This window comes from Oncorhynchus gorbuscha, unplaced genomic scaffold (genome assembly GCF_021184085.1).
Source record: "Oncorhynchus gorbuscha isolate QuinsamMale2020 ecotype Even-year unplaced genomic scaffold, OgorEven_v1.0 Un_scaffold_3025, whole genome shotgun sequence".
NCBI classification, from domain to species: Eukaryota; Metazoa; Chordata; class Actinopteri; order Salmoniformes; family Salmonidae; genus Oncorhynchus; species Oncorhynchus gorbuscha.
This window is the reverse complement of record NW_025747383.1, coordinates 37,429-55,939: the sequence shown is the minus strand read 5'-3', so window position 1 is coordinate 55,939 and position 18,511 is coordinate 37,429. Positions and strand designations below refer to the sequence as shown.

General features: G+C 44.1%; 1 protein-coding gene across 1 annotated transcript in view; it reads right to left on the bottom strand.

Annotated features, from left to right (window-relative positions):
• Positions 1 to 1,439: 1,439 nt before the first annotated feature.
• LOC124027237 (ubiquitin thioesterase ZRANB1-like) overlaps positions 1,440 to 18,511 on the bottom strand; it is a 35,811-nt gene continuing 18,739 nt past the window's right edge. Inside the window, exons 3-4 of the mRNA XM_046339698.1 lie at positions 4,533 to 4,720; positions 1,440 to 1,670 (exon numbers count right to left, since the gene is read on the bottom strand). Coding sequence (XP_046195654.1) covers positions 1,440 to 1,670; positions 4,533 to 4,720 — 419 coding nt within the window. The remainder of the gene's footprint in view (positions 1,671 to 4,532; positions 4,721 to 18,511) is intronic.

Here is an 18,511-nt window from a genome sequence, read left to right as displayed (position 1 = left end):
CAAGACTGGATACAGTCTCTCCCTCACTAAGACTAGCTACTGTTCTACAAGACTGGATACAGTCTCTCCCCTCACTAAGACTAGCTACTGTTCTACAAGACTGGATACAGTCTCTCCCTCACTAAGACTAGCTACTGTTCTACAAGACTGGATACAGTCTCTCTCTCCCTCACTAAGACTAGCTACTGTTCTACAAGACTGGATACAGTCTCTCTCTCCCTCACTAAGACTAGCTACTGTTCTACAAGACTGGATACAGTCTCTCTCTCCCTCACTAAGACTAGCTACTGTTCTACAAGACTGGATACAGTCTCTCTCTCCCTCACTAAGACTAGCTACTGTTCTACAAGACTGGATACAGTCTCTCCCTCACTAAGACTAGCTACTGTTCTACAAGACTGGATACAGTCTCTCCCTCACTAAGACTAGCTACTGTTCTACAAGACTGGATACAGTCTCTCCCTCACTAAGACTAGCTACTGTTCTACAAAGACTAAGGATACAAGAGATACTCTCCCTCACTAAGACTAGCTACTGTTCTACAAGACTGGATACAGTCTCTCTCCTCACTAAGACTAGCTACTGTTCTACAAGACTGGATACAGTCTCTCCCTCACTAAGACTAGCTACTGTTCTACAAGACTGGATACAGTCTCTCCCTCACTAAGACTAGCTACTGTTCTACAAGACTGGATACAGTCTCTCTCTCCTCACTAAGACTAGCTACTGTTCTACAAGACTGGATACAGTCTCTCTCCCTCACTAAGACTAGCTACTGTTCTACAAGACTGGATACAGTCTCTCCCTCACTAAGACTAGCTACTGTTCTACAAGACTGGATACAGTCTCTCCCTCACTAAGACTAGCTACTGTTCTACAAGACTGGATACAGTCTCTCTCCCTCACTAAGACTAGCTACTGTTCTACAAGACTGGATACAGTCTCTCCCTCACTAAGACTAGCTACTGTTCTACAAGACTGGATACAGTCTCTCCCTCACTAAGACTAGCTACTGTTCTACAAGACTGGATACAGTCTCTCCCTCCCTAAGACTAGCTACTGTTCTACAAGACTGGATACAGTCTCTCCCTCACTAAGAAGACTACAAGCTACTGTTCTACAAGACTGGATACAGTCTCTCCCTCACTAAGACTAGCTACTGTTCTACAAGACTGGATACAGTCTCTCCCTCACTAAGACTAGCTACTGTTCTACAAGACTGGATACAGTCTCTCCCTCACTAAGACTAGCTCTCTCTCTCCCTCACTAAGACTAGCTACTGTTCTACAAGACTGGATACAGTCTCTCTCCCTCACTAAGACTAGCTACTGTTCTACAAGACTGGATACAGTCTCTCCCTCACTAAGAGTAGCTACTTTACTACAAGGGATAACCTACATTGTTAATTCATACACTTAAACATACTTCCTAAATGTGTTTTAGATACAGAACAACTTGAAATTGGGACTGAGGACAAACAGCAAGATGTACAGTAAGGACAGGGCAGGTCGGTCACCTGCGGGCAGTGTGAAGGTCACCAGGTCAGAGAGGAAGTAACAGTTGAAGTCTCCTTTACGTTGGTGCAGAGAGGCAGCGATCTCCCTGCGGATCTGTTCTGTCAGCTCACCACACACCATGGCAGGGATACACTTAGCTGCCTGCTGGGACACCTGCACGGGGATGGATGGAGGACAGACTCATTATGACAAGACAGCTTTTCATTTCAGTAATTTCAGTCGCTGTAGTAGCTGACGTGTATAGTGTTGAGTCATTACTCAAAGCCAGTGGCATGTCATTAGTAAAGATTGAAAAAGGTAAGGGGCCTAAGCAGCTGCCCTGGGGAATTCCTGATTCTACCTGGACTTTGTTGAGAGGCTTCCATTAAAGAACACTTCCACTGTACACACACTTACACAAGGGTTTCGTGTTGTAGATATGAGGTAGTAGAGTAGGGATTGAGGGCACACACTTAAGGCATTTTGAAATATGTTGTGAATGTATTGTAATGTTTTTAAAATTGTATAACTGCATTAATTTTGTTACACCCCAGGATGAGTAGCTGCTGCTTTTGGCAGGAACTAATAGGAATCCATATTAAACCCCAGGATGAGTAGCTGCTGCTTTTGGCAGGAACTAATAGGAATCCATATTAAACCCCAGGATGAGTAGCTGCTGCTTTTGGCAGGAACTAATAGGAATCCATATTAAACCCCTAGTAGCTGCTGCTTTTAGGAACTAATGGGGATCCATAATAAACCCCAGGAAGAGTAGCTGCTGCTTTTGGCAGGAACTAATAGGAATCCATATTAAACCCCAGGAAGAGTAGCTGCTGCTTTTGGCAGGAACTAATGGGGATCCATAATAAACCCCAGGAAGAGTAGCTGCTGCTTTTGCAGGAACTAAATGGGAATCCATAATAAACCCCAGGATCAGTAGCTGCTGCTTTTGGCAGGAACTAATAGGGATCCACATTAAACCCCAGGAAGAGTAGCTGCTGCTTTAGAATGGCACACATGACTGTAAGTCGCTTTGGATAAAAGCGTCTGCTAAATGGCATATATTATTATTATATTATTTTGACAAGAACTAAATGGGCAGGCTTTTGCAGGAAACTAAACCCCAGGAAGAATGGGGATCCATAATAAACCCCAGGAAGAGTAGCTGCTGCTTTTGCAGGAACTAAATGGGAATCCATAATAAACCCCAGGACTAATGGGGTAGCTGCTGCTTGGCAGGAACTAATGGGGATCCCATAAACCCCAGGAAGAGTAGCTGCTGCCTTGGCAGGAACTAATGGGGATCCATAATAAACCCCAGGAAGAGTAGCTGCTGCCTTGGCAGGAACTAATGGGGATCCATAATAAACCCCAGGAAGAGTAGCTGCTGCCTTGGCAGGAACTAAATGGGGATCCATAATAAACCCCAGGAAGAGTAGCTGCTGCCTTGGCAGGAAGAGTAATGGGGATCCACAATAAACCCCAGGAAGAGTAGCTTTTGGCAGGAACTAATGGGGATCCATAATAAACCCCAGGAAAAGCTGCTGCCTTGGGAACTAATGGGGATCCATAATAAACCCCAGGAAGAGTAGCTGCTGCCTTGGCAGGAACTGGGGCCTAGCTGCTGCTTGGCAGGAACTAATGGGGATCATAATAAACCCCAGGAAAACCCCATGGGGAAGAGTAGCTGCTGCCTTGCTGCCAGGAACTAATGGGGATCCATAATAAACCCCAGGAAGAGTAGCTGCTGCCTTGGCAGGAACTAATGGGGATCCACAATAAACCCCAGGAAGAGTAGCTGCTGCTTTGGCAGGAACTAATGGGGATCCATAATAAACCCCAGGAAGAGTAGCTGCTGCCTTGGCAGGAACTAATGGGGATCCATAATAAACCCCAGGAAGAGTAGCTGCTGCCTTGGCAGGAACTAATGGGGATCCATAATAAACCCCAGGAAGAGTAGCTGCTGCCTTGGCAGGAACTAATGGGGATCCATAATAAACCCCAGGAAGAGTAGCTGCTGCTGCCTTGGGGATCCCATAATAAACCCCAGGAAAAGGAACTAATGGGGATCCATAATAAACCCCAGGAAGAGTAGCTGCTGCCTTGGCAGGAACTAATAAACCCCAGGAAGGATCCATGGGGAATTATTGGCAGGAACTAATGGGGATCCAAATTTTTTCTTTATTTAACCAGGCAAGTCAGTTAAGAACAAATTCTTATTTTCAATGACGTCCTAGGAACAGTGGGTTAACTGCATGTTCAGGGGCAGAACAACAGATTTGTACCTTGTCAGCTCGGGGGTTTGAACTTGCAACCTTCCGGTTACTAGTCCAATGCTCTAACCACTAGGCTACCCTGCCGTCCCATAATAAATACAAACCAACATGTTTCTCATATTCTATGCTTGTTGTAGCCATGCTAGCATCTTTAGATCTCCCCTTCCTTAATTTCTAACAGATATTTCAATCTGTCACATGAAACCGCTCACACATGCGGTATGCTTTAGAGAACAATGTTTCCCCGCTAATTGCAATTAGAAAGATATGGGCATACAGCCACGTGCGTATTGTTGAGCTTATAATATCAATAAATAAAACTCGATCAACATTTTAAGCTAAACGATCTGATATGTTGCATCAGCCTCATTGCTTTAAAAAAAATATATATAAGAGTACTTGGATTAGTAAAAAAAAAAAAATACATCTGTCCTACTTGCAAAAAATATTAAATGTGACACGTTTCCGGACACTTGTGTTGGATTTCAAGATGTCTGATTCGGGAAACGAATGAGTACAGTTGCTTGTTTATATGTGAATTACAGTTGTGATGCATCTGACCGTGAGTCAGACGCCATTTTGTTTTTTTCCCCTTTCTGGATTCTTTGTCTCCCTGACTTGTAATCACTTTACGTTCGAGCCATTTGGATAATTGGTACTGTTCCAAATAGCTAGTCGGTCCATGTGAGGGACAAAATTGATTCGAATCTGGACATTCACCCTAACTCTTTATGTGTTTCAAAAACAAATGTAACTTTACCTCAGTGAGAAGGATGGCCAACATGTCTTGTCTCTGGAAGCGGATGGCCAGGTGAACTAGCGTAAAGCCATCGTTGAAGGCAGTGGCGCGGTTCAGGAGACGGACCTCGTCTGAAGTCAGCTGACGGGCGATGTCACCACCGGACGACTTGTAGGCCTCGACAGCAGCCATGTTCCCCTCCACCACACCTGCAGCACACACATTTTTTTGTTTTTACCATTTAGGCAACATTTTTTAAATCATAAGCAGACACCTATGCTACATTTAGACAGAATTCTGATTCTGATCTTCTGAAATATATATATACATTGGGGAAAAAACATATTTTCTTTGCAAATAAATTCATTAAAAATCCTACAATGTGATTTTCTGGAGAGAAAAAAATGCTAATTTTGTCTGTCATAGTTGAAGTGTACCTATGATGAAAATTACAGGCCTCTCTCATCTTTTTAAGTGGGAGAACTTGCACAATTGGTGGCTGACTAAATACTTTTTTTTGCCCCACTGTATGTTTTGCTTTGAAAAGAGCTGACGTGATTGGTCAAAAGGAGATCAGAATTGGGCTGCCTGTCTAAAGGTAGCCAGATAGACAGAGACAGGGAGGGAGGGAGGAACTCATTACTGGGGATGACCTGGAACACGTTATATTAAATTGAAACTTCATTTGTCTCTGAGGAGAAATTGATTGTACAGCCAGGAGAAGGCTACACAAAACAACAAATAGTACTACAGTTTACAGGTTTAAAACAACAAATAGTACTACAGTTTACACGTTTAAAACAACAAATAGTACTACAGTTTACACGTTTAAAACAACAAATAGTACTACAGTTTACATGTTTAAAACAACAAATAGTACTACAGTTTACATGTTTAAAACAACAAATAGTACTACAGTTTACACGTTTAAAACAACAAATAGTACTACAGTTTACACGTTTAAAACAACAAATAGTATTACAGTTTACATGTTTAAAACAAAAAATAACATTAAAAGAAATCCACTGACTTCATTGAACACAACACACTGTGTATCTGCCACTGTGAGACTGTCAAGATAAATAGAAATTATGTACAGACATTGTGTTCCTCTCTCGCTTCTACAAACACTGTTCTACTGTTAGATCCTGACTGTCATCTCTCCCTACTCTTGTCATCCACAGAATGGGAAATATTAGAGCTGGCAGTGAACAGTCAGGCTGTCAGGCTGGTCATTGTTAAGAGATATACCTGTAGAGTAGGTCGAGGCCTGTGGAGCTGGCAGTGGAACAGTCAGGCTGTCAGGCTGGTCAGGCTGGTCATTGGCAGTGAACAGTCAGGCTGGTCAAGAGATATACTGTAGGTCGAGGCCTGTCAGGCTGAGCTGGCAGTGAACAGTCAGGCTGTCAGGCTGGTCATTGTTAAGAGATATACTGTAGGTCGAGGCCTGTAGAGCTGGCAGTGAACAGTCAGGCTGTCAGGCTGGTCATTGTTAAGAGATATACTGTAGGTCGAGGCCTGTATGCTTGCTTCGCTTTGTGTAGGCCTTTAGCCTAGATAACGTCCCTCAATGTACTTTGACATACATCCAACCCGTGAACCAAGTTTCTATCAACAACATCCATGTCATTGCAGACAAATACATGAGCTTTCCATTTGAAATATGATGTCTAACGTGGCCATTAAAACAACCGATATTGTACATGGACATTGTCAAGAGATATAGTCCTACTACCTTGCTTTGTGTGTAGCCTAGGTAATAAATAAAAAAATATCCCTTGATGTTGAAATACCATCTGTAAGGAAAGTTTAAAATCGTCAAACATTCATATCATTGCAGACAGATGTAGAAGCGTTCCCATTTGAAATATTATATCCCAAATGTGCTGCTCCTGCAACCGTATCCGAACGGATTAAAGCTCGGGTCGGCTCCAGAGGTACGTCCCCATACAGACAGATGGTTATAAAACGCTAGACGTAATGGACCGGCTGTGGTGTTCATTAAAAGACCTCCACATCATTATCCATCACATACTGAATGGGCTCCATGCTGTTCCTAGTCACTGCTAATTAATCTACAGCCCCCACGGGGCTTTGGGCCTTATGTAGGTTAGTATGCATTATGAAGTCCATAAGTAGGTTATAAGGCATTATGAAGTCATTATGTAGGTTAGTATGTATAATGAAGTCATTATGTAGGTTAGTATTCATTATGAAGCCATTATGTAGGTTAGTAGGTGGTATGAAGTCATTATGTAGGTTATAAGGCATTATGAAGCCTTTATGTAGGTTAGTAGGTGTTATGAAGTCATTATGTAGGTTAGTAGATGGTATGAAGTCATTATGTAGGTTAGTAGGTGGTATGAAGTCATTATGTAGGTTAGTAGGTGGTATGAAGTCATTATGTAGGTTAGTAGGTGGTATGAAGTCATTATGTAGGTTAGTAGGTGGTATGAAGTCATTATGTAGGTTAGTATGCATTATGAAGTCATTATGTAGGTTAGTAGGTGGTATGAAGTCATTATGTAGGTTAGTAGGTGTTATGAAGTCATTATGTAGGTTAGTAGGTGGTATGAAGTCATTATGTAGGTTAGTATGCATTATGAAGTCATTATGTAGGTTAGTAGGTGTTATGAAGTCATTATGTAGGTTAGTAGGTGTTATGAAGTCATTATGTAGGTTATAAGGCATTATGAAGCCATTAAGTAAGTTAGTAGGTGTTATGAAGTCATTAAGAAGGTTAGTGTTCCTAGTCCCCCCTCCCCCATAGGGCTTTGGTCAAGAGTAGTGCACTTCATAGGGAGTTGTTTGGGAGGTATCCTTAATCTCATTTGAGTAAGGAGGAAGAGGAGGAGGAGGAAGATAACTCTGATAACTTGAGTAAAAGTAAAAATATACCTGAATAGAAAATGACTCAAGTAAAAATGAAAGTCACCCAGTAAAACACTACTTAAGTAAAAGTATACAAGTATTAAGGGGCATACTCCAACACTCAGGCATAATTTACAAACAAAGCATGTGTGTTTAGTGAGTCCTCCAGATCAGAGGCAGTAGAGAGGACCAGGGATGTTCTCTGTTTAGTGAGTCCTCCAGATCAGAGGCAGTAGAGAGGACCAGGGATGTTCTCTGTTTCCAGATGAGTCCTCAGATCAGAGGCAGTAGGGGACCAGGGATGTTCTCTGTTTAGTGAGTCCTCCAGATCAGAGGCAGTAGGGATCAGGGATGTTCTCTGTTTAGTGAGTCCTCCAGATCAGAGGCAGTAGGGATGACCAGGGATGTTCTCTGTTTAGTGAGTCCTCCAGATCAGAGGCAGTAGGGATGACCAGGGAGTGAGTACTCCAGATCAGAGGCAGCAGGGATGACCAGGGATGTTCTCTGTTTAGTGAGTCCTCCAGATCAGAGGCAGCAGGGATGACCAGGGATGTTCTCTGTTTAGTGAGTCCTCCAGATCAGAGGCAGTAGGGATGACCAGGGATGTTCTCTGTTTAGTGAGTCCTCCAGATCAGAGGCAGATAGGGATGACCAGAGGATGATGACCAGGGATGTTCTCTGTTTAGTGAGTCCTCCAGATCAGAGGCAGCAGGGATGACCAGGGATGTTCTCTGTTTAGTGACCAGGGATGTTCTCTGTTTAGTGAGTCCTCCAGATCAGAGGCAGTAGGGATGACCAGGGATGTTCTCTGTTTAGGGATGTTCTCTGTTTAGTGAGTCCTCCAGATCAGAGGCAGTAGGGATGACCAGGGATGTTCTCTGTTTAGTGAGTCAGAGGCAGTAGAGAGGACCAGATCCAGTCCAGGGATGACCAGGGATGTTCTCTGTTTAGTCCTCCAGATCCAGTAGGGATGACCAGGGATGTTCTCTGTTTAGTGAGTCCTCCAGATCAGAGGCAGTAGGGATGACCAGGGATGTTCTCTGTTTAGTGAGTCCTCCAGATCAGAGGCAGTAGGGATGACCAGGGATGTTCTCTGTTTAGTGAGTCCTCCAGATCAGAGACAGTAGGGATGACCAGGGATGTTCTCTGTTTAGTGAGTCCAGATCAGAGGCAGTAGAGATGACCAGGGATGTTCTTTTGATAAGTGTGTGAATTGGACCATTTTCATGTCGAAATGTCAAGAAAGGCCGTTGTGAGGTCAGGACGCTCAGATCAACCCTACTCCTCGGCCAAAGCGTCCAGTGTGCACTCTGAATGCCCCGATCAGACAACGCCCTGAATTTACGAACGCCCAGAGCGCACTCTGGCACTCCAAATTGAATGTACAAACACCCCCCCGAAGTCTAGCTAAAAATTTGTTATGCTAACAAGTTAGCGAGAGGTTGCATAGCAACAGCATCAACTTCCGGTAGACAGGCGAAGCCCCAGTACGCTCAACTGAAAGGATACCGTTCGTTTACAGTCCACTAAAAGTAACTAACAGTATATACTCATTAAGTAAGTGGTATACAGTATGTTAATATGGGGTATTCGAACACAGCTAATGTGTTTTTAGGTATGGATGTAGTTTGTTGATTGGAACGACGTGGAACTATGTAAAAAAAAAAACAACCAACCAAGTATATCCCGAATGTTTATAGAACGAAAAAAAATAATGTTTTTAAATAAACTACAGCCGTTGTCAGGTTATGAGTAAAATAGGTGATTTAACATGGGAGTAAAGGGTGTACCCTACGGCTGTACCCTACGGCTGTACCCTACGGCTGTACCCTACTGCTGTACCCTACGGCTGTACCCTACGGCTGTACCCTACTGCTGTACCCTACGGCTGTACCCTACGGCTGTACCCTACGGCTGTACCCTACTGCTGTACCCTACGGCTGTACCCTACGGCTGTACCCTACTGCTGTACCCTACTGCTGTACCCTACGGCTGTACCCTACTGCTGTACCCTACGGCTGTACCCTACGGCTGTACCCTACGGCTGTACCCTACTGCTGTACCCTACGGCTGTACCCTACTGCTGTACCCTACGGCTGTACCCTACTGCTGTACCCTACGGCTGTACCCTACTGCTGTACCCTACGGCTGTACCCTACTGCTGTACCCTACGGCTGCCTCACCATCCATCGGTTCGGCTGTACCCTAGGCTCAGTGGGGTGTGTGAATCACGTTAAGCCACGCCACCATCCATCACCATCCATCGGTTCAGTGTGAATAAATGTATTAGGCTCAGTCAGTGCCAGTGTGAATAAATGTTGGCTCAGTGCCATCGTTCAGTGTGAATAAATGTATTAGGCTCAGTGCCATGTTGAATCGTTCAGTGTGAATAAATGTATTAGGCTCAGTGCCATGTTGAATCGTTCAGTGTGAATAAATGTATTAGGCTCAGTGCCATGTTGAATCGTTCAGTGTGAATAAATGTATTAGGCTCAGTGCCATGTTGAATCGTTCAGTGTGAATAAATGTATTAGGCTCAGTGCCATGTTGAATCGTTCAGTGTGAATAAATGTATTAGGCTCAGTGACATGTTGAATCGTATTTCCCCATCCTCTCTATTCAGTTGACAATCAGGCTAATAGTATTTTCACAACACTGCATTGTATAACATTGTTTTCCCAACTTCACTCAATTCAAACACATCAACGTGTTCAAATGTAATGACTTGACACAATGGACTCGTTCTTTCCAACAGGAAAACATGAACAAAAGTTACTGTTGTTGGCTTTACTGACACGGAGCAATATTACACAAACACCGCCTGCTTCCTGCTATGGAAAACCTATGAGATCCTCCGATCAGAGTTCTTCTTGAGAACAACCAATGAGATCCTCCGATCAGAGTTATCCTTCAGAACATCCAATGAGATCCTCCGATCAGAGTTCTCCTTCAGAACAACCAATGAGATCCTCTGATCAGCTTTCTTCAGAATAACCAGTACTGAAACTAAAACCAATGAGATCCTCCGATCAGCTTCCTTCAGAACAACCAGTACTGAAACTAAAACCAATGAGATCCTCCGATCAGTTTCCTTCAGAATAACCAATGAGATCCTCCGATCAGCTTCCTTCAGAATAACCAATGAGATCCTCCGATCAGCTTCCTTCAGAATAACCAGTACTGAAACTAAAACCAATGAGATCATTGGGAGGCAGAGTACGACCCTGCCTCACACAGGAAGCGGCGCAGGTCCTAATCCAGGCACTTGTCATCTCCCGTCTGGATTACTGCAACTCGCTGTTGGCTGGGCTCCCTGCCTGTGCCATTAAACCCCTTCAACTCATCCAGAACGCCGCAGCCCGTCTGGTGTTCAACCTTCCCAAGTTCTCTCAGAATCACCCCGCTCCTCCGTTCTCTCCACTGGCTTTCAGTTGAACATCATCCGCTACAAGACCACCATGTGAGGGGAACGGCACCTCACACTCCAGGCTCTGTTCATCTTGCCTACGGAGCTGTCAGAACGGCACCTCAATACCTCCAGGCTCTGATCAGGCCCTACACCCAAACAAGGGCACTGCGTTCATCCACCTCTGGCCTGCTCGCCTCCCTACCACTGAGGAAGTACAGCTCCCGCTCAGCCCAGTCAAACTAAAACGCTGCTCTGGCCCCCAATGGTGGAACAAACTCCCTCACGAACGCCAGGACAGCGGAGTCAATCACCACCTTCCGGAGACACCTGAAACCCTACCTCTTTAAGGAATACCTAGGATAGGATAAGTAATCACTCTCACCCCCCCCCCCCTTTAAGATTTAGATGCACTATTGTAAAGTGACTGTTCCACTGGATGTCATAAGGTGAATGCACCAATTTGTAAGTTGCTCTGGATAAGAGCGTCTGCTAAATGACTTAAATGTAAATGTTTTTCTGTGCTGTAATATTAGTCACTAAGTCAGATAATAAACTGTAAAGTGATGTCTGGTGTTTGGTTGGCCTCATTTGTACCTGAGTGGCGCAGTGGTCTAAGACACTACATTTCAGTGCAGGACTCGTCACTGCAGTACCTGGTTCGAATCCAGGCTGCATCACATCCGGCCGTAGTTGGGAATCCCCTCACAAACGAAAGCCAAGTCAACAAACAGGTCACTGACCATCTCGAATCCCACCGTACCTTCTCCGCTATGCAATCTGGTTTCCGAGCCGGTCACGGGTGCACCTCAGCCACAGACATCATAACCGCCATCGATAAAAGACGAATAACAATGAGATCCTCTGTGCATCGTCTTCATCGACCTTGCCAGGTACTCTGTCAATCACCATAAATCGGCAGACTCAGTAGCCTCGGTTTTTCGGATGACTGCCTTGCCTGGTTCACCATTACTTTGCAGACAGAGTTCAGTGTGTCAAATCGGAGGGCATGTTGTCCGGGCCTCTGGCAGTCTCTATGGGGGTGCCACAGGGTTCAACTCGGGCCGACTTTCTCTGTGTATATCAATGATGTTGCTCTTGCTGCGGGCGATTCCCTGATCCACCTCTACGCAGAACACCATTCTATACACTTTCGGCCCGTCATTGGACACTGTGAGATCTAACCTCCAATCGAGCTTCAATGCCATACAACACTCCTTCCGTGGCCTCCAACTGCTCTTAAACGCTAGTAAAACCAAATGCATGCTTTTCAACCGATCGCTGCCTGCACCCGCTTGCCCGACTAGCATCACCACACTGGATGGTTCCGACCTTGAATATGTGGACACCTATAAGTACCTAGGTGTCTGGCTAGACTGCAAACTCTCCTTCCAGACCCATATCAAACATCTCCAATCAAAAATCAAATCAAGAGTCGGCTTTCTATTCCGCAACAAAGCCTCCTTCACTCAAGCTGCCAAGCTTACCCTAGTAAAACTGACTATCCTACCGATCCTCGACTTCAGCGATGTCATCTGCAAAATTGCTTCCAACACTCTTCTCAGCAAACTGGATGCAGTTTATCACAGTGCCATCCGTTTTGTCACTCACCTTCAGACCTTATAACCACTGAGATCCTCCGATCGGCTGGCCCTTCAGAATAACCAGACTGGCTCCAGGTCATCTACAAGGCCATGCTAGGCAAAGCTCCGCCTTATCTCAGCTCACTGGTCACGAATGGCAACACCCATCCGTAGCACGCGCTCCAGCAGGTGTATCTCATTGATCATCCCTAAAGCCAACACCTCATTCCGCCTTTCGTTCCAGTACTCTGCTGCCTGTGACTGGAACAGAATTGCAAAATCGCTGAAGTTGGAGACTTTTATCTCCCTCACCAACTTCAAACATCAGCTATCTGAGCAGCTAACCGAGCTGCAGCTGTACATAATCTATTGGTAAATAGCCCACCCATTTTCACCTACCTCATCCCCACAGTTTTTATTTATTTACTTTTCTGCTCTTTTGTACACCAATATCTCTACCTGTACATGATCATCTGATCATTTATCACTCCAGTGTTAATCTGCAATATTGTAATTATTCGCCTACCTCCTCATGCCTTTTGCACACATTGTATATAGACTGCCCATTTTTCTCTACTGTGTTGTTGACTTGTTAATTGTTTACTCCATGTGTAACTCTGTGTTGTCTGTTCACACTGCTATGCTTTATCTTGGCCAGGTCGCAGTTGCAAATGAGAACCTGTTCTCAACTAGCCTACCTGGTTAAATAAAGGTGAAATAAAAAAAAATAAAAAAACGGCTCAGGTTTGGCCCGGGGAAGAGGGTAATGCCGTCATCGTAAAAAAATAATTTGTTCTTAACTGACTTGCCGAGTTAAATAAATACAAAAAGAAAGCCTAACCTAATAACCCAGACAATTTCACATTCATTGGTCAATATGCATGTCCCAAGACAATATTGTGTCTCAACAAACTCTCTAGCCAGACTTATGACAGTATTGTATCTCAACAACAAACTCTCTAGCCAGACTTATGACAGTATTGTATCTCAACAACAAACTCTCTAGCCAGACTTATGTAGGCTATAATGAAGTCAGTATGTAGGTTAGTAGGTGGTATGAAGTCATTATGTAGGTTAGTATGCATTATGAAGCCTTTATGTAGGTTAGTAGGCATTATGAAGCCTTTATGTAGGTTTGTAGGAGTTATGACATCATTATGTAGGTTAGTAGGTGGTATGAAGTCATTATGTAGGTTAGTAGGTGGTATGAAGTCATTATGTAGGTTAGTATGTGTTATGAAGTCATTAAGTAGGTTAGTAGGTGTTATGAAGTCATTATGTAGGTTAGTATGTGGTATGAAGTCATTAAGTAGGTTAGTAGGTGTTATGAAGTCATTATGTAGGTTAGTATGTGGTATGAAGTCATTATGTAGGTTAGTAGGTGGTATGAAGTCATTATGTAGGTTAGTATGTGTTATGAAGTCATTAAGTAGGTTAGTAGGTGGTATGAAGTCATTATGTAGGTTAGTATGTGGTATGAAGTCATTAAGTAGGTTAGTAGGTGTTATGAAGTCATTATGTAGGTTAGTAGGTGGTATGAAGTCATTATGTAGGTTAGTATGTGTTATGAAGTCATTAAGTAGGTTAGTAGGTGGTATGAAGTCATTATGTAGGTTAGTATGTGGTATGAAGTCATTAAGTAGGTTAGTAGGTGTTATGAAGTCATTTTGTAGGTTAGTAGGTGGTATGATAAGGCAGTCAAATGATTGTGGTCACCATAATAGCTGTTCGAAGACACATTTTTGTAAACGTACATTTTCTCCAATCCCCGCCTCCTCTCATTTTATTGATGTACATTTTCTCCAATCCCCGCCTCCTCTCATTTTATTGACATACATTTTCTCCAATCCCCGCCTCCTCTCATTTTATTGATGTACATTTTCTCCAATCCCCGCCTCCTCTCATTTTATTGATGTACATTTTCTCCAATCCCCGCCTCCTCTCATTTTATTGATGTACATTTTCTCCAATCCCCGCCTCCTCTCATTTTATTGATGTACATTTTCTCCAATCCCCGCCTCCTCTCATTTTATTGACATACATTTTCTCCAATCCCCGCCTCCTCTCATTTTATTGATGTACATTTTCTCCAATCCCCGCCTCCTCTCATTTTATTGATGTACATTTTCTCCAATCCCTGCCTCCTCTCATTTTATTGACATACATTTTCTCCAATCCCCGCCTCCTCTCATTTTATTGATGTACATTTTCTCCAATCCCCGCCTCCTCTCATTTTATTGATGTACATTTTCTCCAATCCCCGCCTCCTCTCATTTTATTGATGTACATTTTCTCCAATCCCCCACCTCCTCTCATTTTATTGATGTACATTTTCTCCAATCCCCGCCTCCTCTCATTTTATTGATGTACATTTTCTCCAATCCCCCGCCTCCTCTCATTTTATTGATGTACATTTTCTCCAATCCCCGCCTCCTCTCATTTTATTGATGTACATTTTCTCCAATCCCCGCCTCCTCTCATTTTATTGATGTACATTTTCTCCAATCCCCGCCTCCTCTCATTTTATTGATGTACATTTTCTCCAATCCCCTGCCTCTGACTGCATGTGCAGCCATAGAAATATAATGAATAGAATGGGAATCCTCATTCAGGAGCAAAAAGCAGGAAGTAAAATACGAGCCATGTGATTTGTTGATTCAACTCAACTGACATTACAAAAAAAACTCCATGAGGGTGGTATGAGGGCCCGACGTCCACAGGTGGGGGGTTGTGCTTACAGCCCAACACTGTGAGGGTGGTATGAGGGCCCGACGTCCACAGGAGGGGGTTGTGCTTACAGCCCAACACCGTGAGGGTGGTATGAGGGCCCGACGTCCACAGGTGGGGGTTGTGCTTACAGCCCAACACGTGCAGGACGTTTGGCTAGAGAACACCAAGATTGGTAAATTCGCCACTGGCGCCCTGTGCTCTTCACAGATGAACGCAGGTTCACACTGAGCACATGTGACAGACGTGACAGTCTGGAGACGCCGTGGAGAACGTTCTGCAGCCTGCAACATCCTCCAGCATGACCGGTTTGGCGGTGGGTCAGTCACGGTGTGGGGTGGCATTTCTTTGGGGGGCCGCACCTCCATGTGGACGCCAGAGGTAGCCTGACTGCCATTAGGTACCGAGATGAGATCCTCAGACCCCTTGTGAGACCATATGCTGGTGCGGTTGGCCCTGGGTTCCTCCTAATCCAAGACAATGCTAGACCTCATGTGGCTGGAGTGTGTCAGCAGTTCCTGCAAGAGGAAGGCATTGATGCTATGGACTGGCCCGCCCGTTCCCCAGACCTGAATCCAATTGAGCACATCTGGGACATCATGTCTCGGTCCATCCTCCATGCACCACAGAATGTCCAGGAGTTGGCGGATGCTTTAGTCCAGGTCTGGGAGGAGATCACTCAGGAGACCATCCACCACCTCATCAGGAGCATGCCCAGGCATTGTAGGGAGGTCATACAGGCACGTGGAGGACACACACACTACTGAGCCTCATTTGGACTTGTTTTAAGGTAATTACATCAAAGTTGGATCAGCCTGTAGTGTGGTTTTCCACTTTAATTTTGAGTGTATTTCTGTTTATGACGTTATTTTATTTCATGACAGTCTTCATCCATAACTGTCAGTTATACGGTAATAGTACCAGCCCCTAGTCATGAAGTCATTAGGTCAGTTAGTAGGTAATAGTACCAGCCCCTAGTCATGAAGTCATTAGGTCAGTTAGTAGGTAATAGTACCAGCCCCTAGTTATGAAGTCATTAGGTCAGTTAGTAGGTAATAGTACCAGCCCCTAGTCATGAAGTCATTAGGTCAGTTAGTAGGTAATAGAACCAGCCCCTAGTCATGAAGTCATTAGGTCAGTTAGTAGGTAATAGTACCAGCCCCTAGTCATTAGGTCAGTTAGTAGGTAATAGTACCAGCCCCTAGTCATGAAGTCATTAGGTCAGTTAGTAGGTAATAGTACCAGCCCCTAGTCATGAAGTCATTAGGTCAGTTAGTAGGTAATAGTACCAGCCCCTAGTCATGAAGTCATTAGGTCAGTTAGTAGGTAATAGAACCAGCCCCTAGTCATGAAGTCATTAGGTCAGTTAGTAGGTAATAGTACCAGCCCCTAGTCATGAAGTCATTAGGTCAGTTAGTAGGTAATAGTACCAGCCCCTAGTCATTAGGTCAGTTAGTAGGTAATAGTACCAGCCCCTAGTCATTAGGTCAGTTAGTAGGTAATAGTACCAGCCCCTAGTCATGAAGTCATTAGGTCAGTTAGTAGGTAATAGTACCAGCCCCTAGTCATGAAGTCATTAGGTCAGTTAGTAGGTAATAGTACCAGCCCCTAGTCATTAGGTCAGTTAGTAGGTAATAGAACCAGCCCCTAGTCATTAGGTCAGTTAGTAGGTAATAGTACCAGCCCCTAGTCATTAGGTCAGTTAGTAGGTAATAGTACCAGCCCCTAGTCATTAGGTCAGTTAGTAGGTAATAGAACCAGCCCCTAGTCATTAGGTCAGTTAGTAGGTAATAGTACCAGCCCCTAGTCATTAGGTCAGTTAGTAGGTAATAGTACCAGCCCCTAGTCATTAGGTCAGTTAGTAGGTAATAGTACCAGCCCCTAGTCATGAAGTCATTAGGTCAGTTAGTAGGTAATAGTACCAGCCCCTAGTCATTAGGTCAGTTAGTAGGTAATAGTACCAGCCCCTAGTCATTAGGTCAGTTAGTAGGTAATAGTACCAGCCCCTAGTCATTAGGTCAGTTAGTAGGTAATAGTACCAGCCCCTAGTCATGAAGTCATTAGGTCAGTTAGTAGGTAATAGTACCAGCCCCTAGTCATGAAGTCATTAGGTCAGTTAGTAGGTAATAGAACCAGCCCCTAGTCATTAGGTCAGTTAGTAGGTAATAGTACCAGCCCCTAGTCATGAAGTCATTAGGTCAGTTAGTAGGTAATAGTACCAGCCCCTAGTGATTAGGTCAGTTAGTAGGTAATAGTACCAGCCCCTAGTCATGAAGTCATTAGGTCAGTTAGTAGGTAATAGAACCAGCCCCTAGTCATTAGGTCAGTTAGTAGGTAATAGAACCAGCCCCTAGTCATTAGGTCAGTTAGTAGGTAATAGAACCAGCCCCTAGTCATGAAGTCATTAGGTCAGTTAGTAGGTAATAGTACCAGCCCCTAGTCATTAGGTCAGTTAGTAGGTAATAGTACCAGCCCCTAGTCATTAGGTCAGTTAGTAGGTAATAGTACCAGCCCCTAGTCATTAGGTCAGTTAGTAGGTAATAGTACCAGCCCCTAGTCATGAAGTCATTAGGTCAGTTAGTAGGTAATAGTACCAGCCCCTAGTCATTAGGTCAGTTAGTAGGTAATAGTACCAGCCCCTAGTCATGAAGTCATTAGGTCAGTTAGTAGGTAATAGTACCAGCCCCTAGTCATTAGGTCAGTTAGTAGGTAATAGTACCAGCCCCTAGTCATTAGGTCAGTTAGTAGGTAATAGTACCAGCCCCTAGTCATTAGGTCAGTTAGTAGGTAATAGTACCAGCCCCTAGTCATGAAGTCATTAGGTCAGTTAGTAGGTAATAGTACCAGCCCCTAGTCATGAAGTCATTAGGTCAGTTAGTAGGTAATAGAACCAGCCCCTAGTCATTAGGTCAGTTAGTAGGTAATAGTACCAGCCCCTAGTCATGAAGTCATTAGGTCAGTTAGTAGGTAATAGTACCAGCCCCTAGTCATTAGGTCAGTTAGTAGGTAATAGTACCAGCCCCTAGTCATGAAGTCATTAGGTCAGTTAGTAGGTAATAGAACCAGCCCCTAGTCATTAGGTCAGTTAGTAGGTAATAGAACCAGCCCCTAGTCATTAGGTCAGTTAGTAGGTAATAGAACCAGCCCCTAGTCATGAAGTCATTAGGTCAGTTAGTAGGTAATAGTACCAGCCCCTAGTCATTAGGTCAGTTAGTAGGTAATAGTACCAGCCCCTAGTCATGAAGTCATTAGGTCAGTTAGTAGGTAATAGAACCAGCCCCTAGTCATGAAGTCATTAGGTCAGTTAGTAGGTAATAGTACCAGCCCCTAGTCATGAAGTCATTAGGTCAGTTAGTAGGTAATAGTACCAGCCCCTAGTCATTAGGTCAGTTAGTAGGTAATAGTACCAGCCC